The 10,109-nt window shown below is 42.7% G+C and overlaps 1 protein-coding gene and 1 pseudogene across 1 annotated transcript in view; one reads left to right on the top strand and one right to left on the bottom strand.

Moving 5' to 3' along the window:
• The window catches only part of LOC114618506 (transmembrane protein 180-like), a 24,681-nt gene extending 19,799 nt beyond the window's left edge, over nucleotides 1-4,882 (top strand). Inside the window, exon 6 of the mRNA XM_028764287.1 lies at nucleotides 4,750-4,882. Coding sequence (XP_028620120.1) covers nucleotides 4,750-4,882 — 133 coding nt within the window. The remainder of the gene's footprint in view (nucleotides 1-4,749) is intronic.
• Nucleotides 1-8,902, bottom strand: part of LOC114618507 — a 9,833-nt pseudogene extending 931 nt beyond the window's left edge.
• Between the last annotated feature and the right edge of the window lie 1,207 nt (nucleotides 8,903-10,109).

Raw genomic sequence — 10,109 nt, forward strand, 5'->3', positions numbered from 1 at the left:
AGCCTTAGATGACTATTAGCAAATTGACCTAATGAAAGGGAAATTTTCTTCTTTGCTCCCAAGGTAGCAACAATTGATGTATCTGTGCCCAGAAGACCTTAAGTTCTTCCTGAATGTAGCCCCAGTAATTTCATGCCTTTTAGAGGTGAGATCAATGGGGAAAAGGAGAGTAGAGACAAGCCTTCACTTCACCCTTGTGATTAGGAAGACTCTAAGTGTAATAGAACTTGAGGTTCCAGTATGATAGCTTATATTATGCTCCCTTTACTTCATAGAGCTGACTTTACAAATGGCCTAGCAGGTCTAAGTTAAGAAAACAAGGTATGGGCTGGAGAGATGGCTCAGCGGTTAAGAGCACTGACTGCTTTTCCAGAGGTCCTGAGTTCAATTCCCAGCAACCACATGGTGGCTCACAACCATCTGTAATGGGATCCGATGCCCTCTTCTGGTGTGTCTGAAGACAGCTGCAGTGTACTCACATACAATAAGTAAATAAATCTTTTTTAAAAAAGTGAGGTGTACTAAATGATGATATTTGGGGATTTTATTACCTATTGTTAGGTATTTATTGTTCAGTAGTTATTTTCTTTTGAAAGGAAGAAATCATGAGAGAAAACAAGGTACATAAAATTTTTTCATAAAGAAAAATGTTATTATAATTACATGCTAAAATTAAATGCATTTGTTCATGGTTTCTATGCTTCTGCTAGAAGGTACGGTTTGTTGAATGACAATATTGTTATTTTCTTTGTATCCTAAGAATCTAAAGGAGCAAATGTGCTGTAAATTCGTGGTGAAAAGAAAGCATAAGCAGAGCTTCAGGATGAGTGAATGAATGTGTGCGTGCTCATGTGCAGCACAAGTGTGGAGGTCAGAGGACAGCTGTGGGAGTCACTGGGTGGGTCCCTGAGATCAAATGTGGCTCATCAAGCCATCTTGCCTGCCTTAACAGTTGTTTTCTAGGGCTGGAGAGATGACTCAGTGGTTAAGAGTACTGGCTGCTCTTCCTGAGGTCCTGAGTTCAATTCCCAGTTAGTGGCTTACAACCATCTGTAATGGGATCTGATGCCCTCTTCTGTCATGCAGTCATACATGCAAATAAGCACTCATACATATAAATAAATAATTTTTAAAAAAACCCCTATTTTTTTTATACTTGAGATTCATTCAAAATGTTGGTACCTTACTTACTGTCCTTTCGCAGTGAAGAGACACCATGACTGAGGTAACTTATAAAAGAAGCGTTTAATGTGGGGCTTACAGATTCAGAGTATGAGTCCTTACACGGTAGGGAGTATGGCAGCAGGCAGGCAGGCAGGCAGGCAGGCATGGTGCTGGAGCGGTAGCTAAGATATGGAGACAGAGAGAGCTCACTGGACCTGGTGAGGGATTTTGAAACTTCAAAGCACCCTCAGTGACACACCAACAAAGCCACACTTCCCAACCCAACCCTTCCTGACAGCCTACCCATTAACTGGCAATCAGACGTTCAAATATATGAGCCTGTGAGGGTGGCTTTCATTCAAACACCACAGTTGGCAAGATTGGAAATGAGAAGTCAAGACAGTCTGATAGCAAAACAGTCAATAGATCATCCATATTCCAGTAGAGAGAAGAGAATAAACTCTCAAAAGTCATGTCCCTGCTTGAAATACAATTTTTGGAGAAAAAAAAAAAGAAATCTTGAGAAACAAGCAGAAGCCAGGCATGGTGGTGGATGCCTGTAGTACTCCCAGAAGGATTGCCCCAAGTTTGAGGCAATCTGATCTATGTAGCAAATCCAGGCCAGCTACAGCAAAACCCTGTTTTGAGAAGAGAAGACAAGACAAAAGAAAACCTGAAAGACAAAGAAATCTTTGAAAAGCCTGTGAAGTAATGGGGAACTCACAGGTACTTTGGAAAGTGTGAAGCCATTCGATACAACAGACACCTAAGTGTGTTCCTTAGGACCACTAGCAGGATAGTTGCCAGGTTGTTAGATTCATTGGAATGTTCCTTTGCAGCCTTTGAGCATGTAGCTTAAGATACTTTGTGAGTGAGTGAGATAGTGATTGTGTGTGTGTGTGTGTGTGTGTGTGTGTGTGTGAGTGTGTGTGTGTGATATTGGTGTGGGTATACATGCATGAAGGCTAGAGGAGGATGTTGGATGTTTTGCTATTCTACTCTCTACTACTTTGAGACAGGTCCTCTCATTAAACCTTATGCTGGCAGCCAGAAATCCTCCCACCCCTCCTCCTCTACCTCTTAGCACTGTGGTTACAGCTGTGAGGAGCTATACCAGCACTTTTGATTTTTTTTTAACATGATGCTAGCATGTAAACTCAGGTCCTCATGTGTGAGCAGCAAATGCTCATTACATACAGAGCCATCTCTTCAGCCTTTCCCTAGCCTAAGTAGGCGTGTTCAATAGAGGCTTTGAGTCTGTAAATCGCCACAGGTGTTCTCCAGACCCTTCTCCCCAGGGAAACAGGAGAAAAAAAAAAAAAAGACAGTTTGATCTCAGAGGTGGAAAATCTCCCAGAGAGAGCCCCTTGCAGCTGGAATCCAATTTCTGGATATTTCTGAAGCTGGAATCTGTTATAACTAGAGAATGCTGAAGGATAATAGGCTCCTGTTGCTAATGAAACACTGAGACCAGAGCACAGAGGTGCCTCTGCCAAGCAGAAACTGGCCTTTTCATAAAGCACATATTGTAATGATTCTGACTAGTGAGTGGCTCTTAGTTGTGGCCCCCTCTCTAAGGGCTTTGATTAGGCCACTTCCTTCTTCTCTTTTTATTAGAGACATGATTCTGTTTCAAAGTGGAACTTGGGTTTCCACTGCCTCTTGGCATTTTGCACCCATTGTCTCCCATCTAGTGTGTCATGTGGCTGAGATCAATGAACAGTTAAGGCCGGTGAGCAACGCTTCGCATTTATAAGCATCCACAGCCTCAAGTTCAAAAGCACAGTCATGACCTTGTCCTCTCCTTCTGGAAATCTATACTCAGCTGTTTCAAACCTCTTTGTCTTAAGAGACAAATTAACTGGTTGTGGCCAATTACATCCCACCTTCACCCAGCCTGGGTCAAAGCGGCTGATTTACAGTAACAGTGGCATAAGTGCCAGTTGGAAAGGCGTGTTTTCCAGGCCAGTGTGGCTACAAGTGGCAGAAATGTGATGCAGACTAGCTTCAACACCTTCAGGTTATGTGTGAAAAGTCCAGCAGACCTGGGTCTCACATGATGTCAGAAGCCTGTGACCGTCTCCGTTTTGCCTTCATGCTTTTACCACTCAGTAACAGCAAAGCTCTCAGGCTCACTGACTGAACAGCTCCAGGCTGTGAATAAATACGCACCTTTGACTCAGCCGCACACCAAAAGTCTGCAGACAGATCCTAAGAAGCACCATCTGAGTCACATGCCTATCACTGAGGTGGCAGTAACTCATAAGGCATGACTTCCTCTGACTAGGTATGGATATTGACTGTTGGTTGGGCCTGAAGTGGGGCAGTTAGGCCCCACCAAGTCTCAAGGACAGAGACAGTTTCCTATGGAAGAAAGGAAAGGATTTCTCTTAAAAGAGGCAATTCCAGGACAACAAATTACCACAAGCTTCTAGAAATAAAGTGTTTCATGGATTGGGCAGAGTGACAATGAGGCCATCATCTGGATGCAATGATGTAGTAGTCTAGCTGCTGACCTGCACTCTGGTGGCTGTCTCAGCACCCTAGAAGAAGCAGAAGAAAACTGGAAGTAGGTGGGTAGCAATTTGTTCATGGACCATGTAGGAGTCAAGGTGAAGGGCAGGTTTAATGAGTGAGGGTTGAGAGGCATGGTCACATCTAACAGATGTAATCCAGACCAAGTACCAAGAACATTTCATGCCCGAGCTTAGAGAGGGCGCGAATATGGCTGGGGTATTTGCATATGATTCTAGACAAGTTTTCTAGCTGACATGTATGCATTTCTCAGAACTCTTGATACATTTTCTCTGAGAAGCCTCTTGTAGACCCCACTTGTTAAAAGTAGGTAAACCTTCTGACAGGAGATGCTTGTCTAACACCCTGAGACATTCCATCCTAACACGTCGACAGTCATCATATGTACTAGAAATGAGTGTCTAGAGTCACTCAGTTTGTTTAAAGCTTGGTTGCTGAGCTATTTCAAGACTGAAGACATTGAAAATGCATATATGTTTGTAGCTCAGACAGGCCTTGAACTTGTGATCCTCTTGCCTCAGCTTCCCAGTAAGCCGCAACCACAGATCTGTATCATCAGGCCCAGCAATGTAATTCTCCATTGGTTTCCTTTCACACAAGGTATTGCTGTGCAGTCCTAGGTTGGCCTGAAACTGCCTACATGGCTCAGATTAGCTTCAAACCCACAATCCACCTCTGCTTCCTGGGTGCTGGGATAACAAGCCTGCACTAACTGCCATGCCTGGCCTAAAGGTACTACACTGAAAGCTTCTGCTTTGTGTCCTGGACCCTGTTCTCTGTCCACCCATACATGGCATGTGCTTCTGTATCACAGAGGCAGCACTTGTCACCAGGGAAGGTAGTCACAAGTTTACATGTCACCTTCTTTTCCTATGTATAACTAGAAGGAAGAAATTACTCAGGTACTTGAAAGAATCAAACACAATGTCTCTTTCTCTCGAGTTAAATGAACTCATAGATAAAATGCTACCAAATACCATGTGTTAGATAGCTCTGACTTAAAAGAAGCTTCTAGGACAAAAATTAACTGTTGTACATCTTCTCCTCTAGAATACTCTTAGATCTCCAGGACAGCATGTTCAGTTTGGTTTGTGTGGTCTCCCTGGCCGTCGCAACAGTGCAGATTCTGACTTGGAGCTCCTTCTCTATCAGGAACAGAAGAGACTGCTCAGGGACGGTGTAAGCATAGTGGCTGTGCTACCGCTTCAAGTGCTTGTTAGTTCTTACAGGTTATGCTGTGCTCACGGGCAGAAACGATCTTTATATCCTCTCATTTGTTTAAAATCCAGAGCAAATAAAACAAAACCTGACAGTTTTTGAGTGTTTTTTGACTTTTGAAGTTAAGGTCTTGCAAAGAGATTTTTTCCTGGTGGTCTTACAGCCTAGGACCTGTGGCTCCTCACCATTAGACTGCCTTGTGTAACTGGAGCCCACCCATCAGTGCACAGCACTCCTCTTAAATTCCTCAAATCTCATATTGCTGCTCTGATTGCTTTCATGAAAAGACAGCATTCTTCCCTCCTCTTTTTTTTTTTTCTTCTGGGGCTGGGACCCTTTTACATGTTAGGCAAATGTCCTACCACTGAGCTACATTTAAAAAAAATACATTTTTTGGGGCTGGAGAGATGGCTCAGTGGTTAAGAGCACTGACTGCACTTCCAGAGGTCCTGAGTTCAAATCCCAGCAACCACATGGTGGCTCACAACCACAGATGAGATCTGATGCCCCCTTCTGGTGTGTCTGAAGACAGCTACAGTGTATAAATAAATAAAAATCTTTTAAAAAAATACTGTTTTGTTTTACAACAGGGTCTCCTTAAATTGTCCAGGATGGCTTCGAACTCACATTGCTGTCCTGGCAGGCACTGAAACTAGCAATCCTGTTTCAGTCTCTCAAGTAGTTGGGATTATAAGTTTATGCCACGAAGGACTGGCCTCATGCACACCCCTTCCATTAACACTGCATCACCACCGTCAGTATTTTTTTTTTCCTGTGATGAGAAGCAGGGAAGGTCACTACGCTCCTTGATTTGGAAATGCATTACAAAACTCATATATATATATATTGCTGGTACAAAAGCAGACACAGGAACCATTAGAACAGGAACAAAGACCCAGAAATGACTCCCACATTTACAGTGAGTTGAGTTTTCAACAATGGGCCCCAAAACATACAAGTCGGGAAAAGGGCAGTTTTTTTAATGAATGTTGTTGAGAAAAGAAGATGGCTGCATGTGGAAGAGTGAAATTTGACCCTCATCACACCATATAGAAGTCAAGTGAAAACAAAGACTCAAAACCCAAGATTCAGCGCTGTAAAACCAATGAAGGAAAACAGGATAAAGGAGTGGGTTATATAATACACACTAAAGGACACAGAATGGAGACGTGCCATATACTGGGAGAAAATACTTGCAAACCATGCACCCAAGAAGGGTTGACAGCTAAAATATAGCAAATCTAACCAAATATATAAAAACAAATATCCCGATTTAAAAATGGAGAAAGAGCAGGGTGTGGTGGTGCACACCTTTGATCTCAGGGCTCGGAGGCAGCAGCAGGGTGATCTCTGAGTTTGAGGCTAATCTGCTTTATAAAGCAAGTTGAAGGCCAGCCGGGGTTACACAGTGAAAAAAAATCATATTTAATATAAAAGTGTGATGGTTTTCTTCATTGTCTTGATCAGATTGGGAGTCACTGAGGAGACATTTCTCTCAGTAGGTCTGGGAGGGTGTTTTCAGAGAAGTATGGAGGAGGAAAAACCGCCTTGAGCCTGGGCACAGCACCATCCCAGTCTCGATTCCCAGCTGATTACAAAGGGAGAAATAAGGGGACAGAGGACCACCGTTCATCTCTCCTTCCCGAGGTAACACAGTGTGACCGGCGGTCTCCCAGTCTGTCCTCTACCATGGGTCTACCCACTCAAATTGTGAGTCAACATAAACTCTTCAACCTGTCAGTTGCTTTCTGTTAGATATTTGGTCACAGCATCAGGAAAAATAGCCAGCAGTAAAACTTTATTATAACTCTTGCAACATGATTTATAACAAGTTTATCAGGAGCTTGGGGAGGGGTGTCTCGTTCAGTGGTAGACTTAGCATGTATGTGGTCCCCTGACCTCTTCAGCACAGAAATAAATACATTCGTAAATCCAGTTCAATTTAACTTTTTTGTGAAACAGAGTTTTAGTTTGTATCCCAGACTGGCCTGGAACTTGATATGTAGTACAAGCTGGCTTCAAATCAATGACAACCCTTCACAATGTATTGGGTATTGGGATACAGGCATGAGCCACCACACCTGGGTACACATATCTTTTGTTGTAAATTACATACTCAGAAACTTCTACTGTGATTTGCTTTTTCTTACAGTTTCCACCCTTAGGTTGTTTTGTTGTTTTTTTTTTTTAAGTTTGTGTGAGATGGAACTCAGGTCCTCATTCTTGAAAGCAAGTTGTTTACTGTCTGAAACATTTCTCCAGCCCCACTATAGGTTTTTATAATTCATAAAAAAAATCACAAAATCAAGACTCTTTTGGACAATGTTGAGAAAATGAAAATGTAATCCATAAACTTGAAGGCAATGTTTATAAAATGCCTAGTGATAAAGGACTTTTTTGAAATAAAAAAGGCTCTAAATTCAATTGAAATGGGAATTCAATTTAAGAACATGGAGAGGCCAGGCAGTGGTTGTGCGTGTGCCTTTAGACCCATCACTTGGAAGGCAAAGGCAGGTGGATTTTTGTGAGTAGGAGGTCAGCCGATCTACAGAATGTGTTCCAGGACAGCGAGGGCTACACAGAGAAACAAACAAACAAACAAACAATGTAAAGATTTAAATAGACATTTCATTAAAGAAGACACATAGAACTTGGAAGAGTGCTTAACATTAGGAAAATGTGAAACAAAACAATAAGATAGCACTGTATAAGAATTATAATCCTCTGTGGCTTGTGCTACTCCTGGTGCTATGTGGATGTCCATGGTCTGTGCTGCCATCTGAAGTCATGTTGATGTTCATGGGCTGGGCTGCCACTGGGGCCGTATTGTTTTGTGTGACCCATGTTGCCCAGAGGCCGTGTTGATGTCTTTGGCCTGTGCTGCCACAGAGGACTGTGTTGATGTCTATGGTCTGTACTGCTACCAGAGACTATGTGGATATCTGTGGGCTGTGCTGTTGCCAGACACTATGTTTAACTTTGTGATCTATACTCTCCCAACTGTAAAGATCAAAGAAGCCACTTTTGCAGTGGTACTATTGATAACTGTGGAGTCGCAGTTGAGAAAGAGGGACATAGAAGGCTTCTGTGACAACCCCTAACACCCTGCCCCCAAAAGTAACAACCCAGACAGGAAGTCATCTAAGAAAACTCTTACAAATTGTGACAAGGATGCTGAAGTGTAGCTTTCTACAACCGATGGCCTCTGGCAGGGGTGTGGGTGGGGAAGGACCCAGTTTTGTTTAGGGGGCTGGGAGTTTGACCATGCTCCAAAGAGTATATGGGCAACATAAGTTGGACTTCTTTCTTTCTTCTTTTTTGGGTGGGGTGCCATCACATCAGTGGGAGGGCAGACCTGGGAAGACTGGGAAGTGAGTGTGATCAGGGTGCATGATGTGGAATTCCCAAATAATCAAAAATGTTATTTTAAGGGAAAAAAGGGATTAGGATCACCTGAAATAAAAACTGACAATAAACCAAGTGCTGAGAAGGATTGGGAGTTCCCAAACACACATTCTTGGTGTGAATTAAGGTGATATAAATACATTGAAAAATGGGAAGTGACCACCAACCAGGCAACACACACCAGCTGCTATGAGGCCCCCAACACATATACAGCAGAGGACTGCTGGGTCTGGGTTCAGTCAGAGAGATGCACCTAACCCTCAAGAGACTGGAGACCCCAGGGAGTTTAGAGGTCTGGTTGGGTGGGGCATGGAGGTGGGGACATCTTCGTGGAGATGGGATGGGGAGGAAGTATGGGATGTGGGACAGTCAGAGAGTGGACCAGGAGTGGGGAATAAAATCTGGAATGTAAAAAAATAAATAAATAAAAAACAACAACAAAAAAGAAAAATGGGAAATGTTCTTGTAACCAAGTACATATTTCACATTTGACCTAGAAATCTCAGTTAACTTGCTCAAGAAATGAAAACTCATGTTCACACAAAACACACATGTAAATCGTCATGACAACATCATCCATATGCCAAAAGACGGACAGAAACAACCTAGATACCGTCTGACTGGTACACGATGGTGGTACTGATACACAATTGTGGTACGTCTTCACCACGGATTATTATGCAGCAATAAAAAGGCTACCTACTGAGTGGCAAGCACATTAAACTAAGTCTAAGACGTCAGATACAAAAGACTGTGTTGTATGACTCCATTTACACAATACCCCGGAGAAGGCAAACCTGTCAGCACAGAAGACACAGAAGTGACTGCTGTAGCCTGGAGTTGAATGCTTATTACAAAGAGGTAAAGGAGTTTTCTAAGATTTGAGATTATTTTAGTCCTTAATTTTGGTGGAGGTCACACAGTTGTATATATTTGTCAAAATTCATTATACACTGAAGATGGCAAGTTATGATTGAAAACACAAAACTGGTGATAGTGCCTGTTCTTGTTGTTTTCTTAGGTTGTCACTTGCTTCTTTCTGCCTCATAGACATGACACTATTGGGAAATGTCGTCTGTTTTTATGGATTACCACAGCAGACTGTATAAAATATCTCATGACTCTCAGATACACTTTGTTAAATGTATCATTGCTTCTGCTGAAGATCCTACCTCTGTCTTCTCTTTGTAATCCATATTGAAAGCTCCCTGTTTGTAGAATTCTTATGCAGTACATTTGGGAGAGTTCTGCAAATCTGCATTTTAACCAGTGCCAGGGTGAGTGCTAGCATGTGGAGGCCTGTCCATCAGCACTAGGAGGCAGCAGAGTGTCAGGTGATGAAGGGATTCTGTAAGACTGCCGGGTTTAACATCTTGCCTCATTCCTTTTGCAGTGGAAACTTGAGGTGCCTTGGGGGATACTGCAGGGAAAAGGTGAGGATAAGAGAAACAATCTCATCAAAGTCACTAGGATGGAAAGAAAGGACACATGTAAGATACTCAGCACAGTGCCTGGCACCAAGTACATGCCGTCATTGTTTTAAGTGACAGATAGTACCCACACAGGGATGTGGGAAGGGACTCTTTTTCTGGATGAGTAGGCTGTGACCTACATAGAGAATTCTATGAGGCAGAAATATGTCTTCCCCATGTTTCATATCCTGAGTTCTTCCTGGATGCTTCACAATGGACTGGTCAACCTTCACCCTATGAAACAGATGATAGAATGTATGCACATGCATGTGTGTGATATGCATGCATGTGTGCCTGTGTGAGATATGCATGCAT

This window comes from Grammomys surdaster, unplaced genomic scaffold, assembly GCF_004785775.1.
Source record: "Grammomys surdaster isolate TR1022 unplaced genomic scaffold, NIH_TR_1.0 142, whole genome shotgun sequence".
NCBI classification, from domain to species: Eukaryota; Metazoa; Chordata; class Mammalia; order Rodentia; family Muridae; genus Grammomys; species Grammomys surdaster.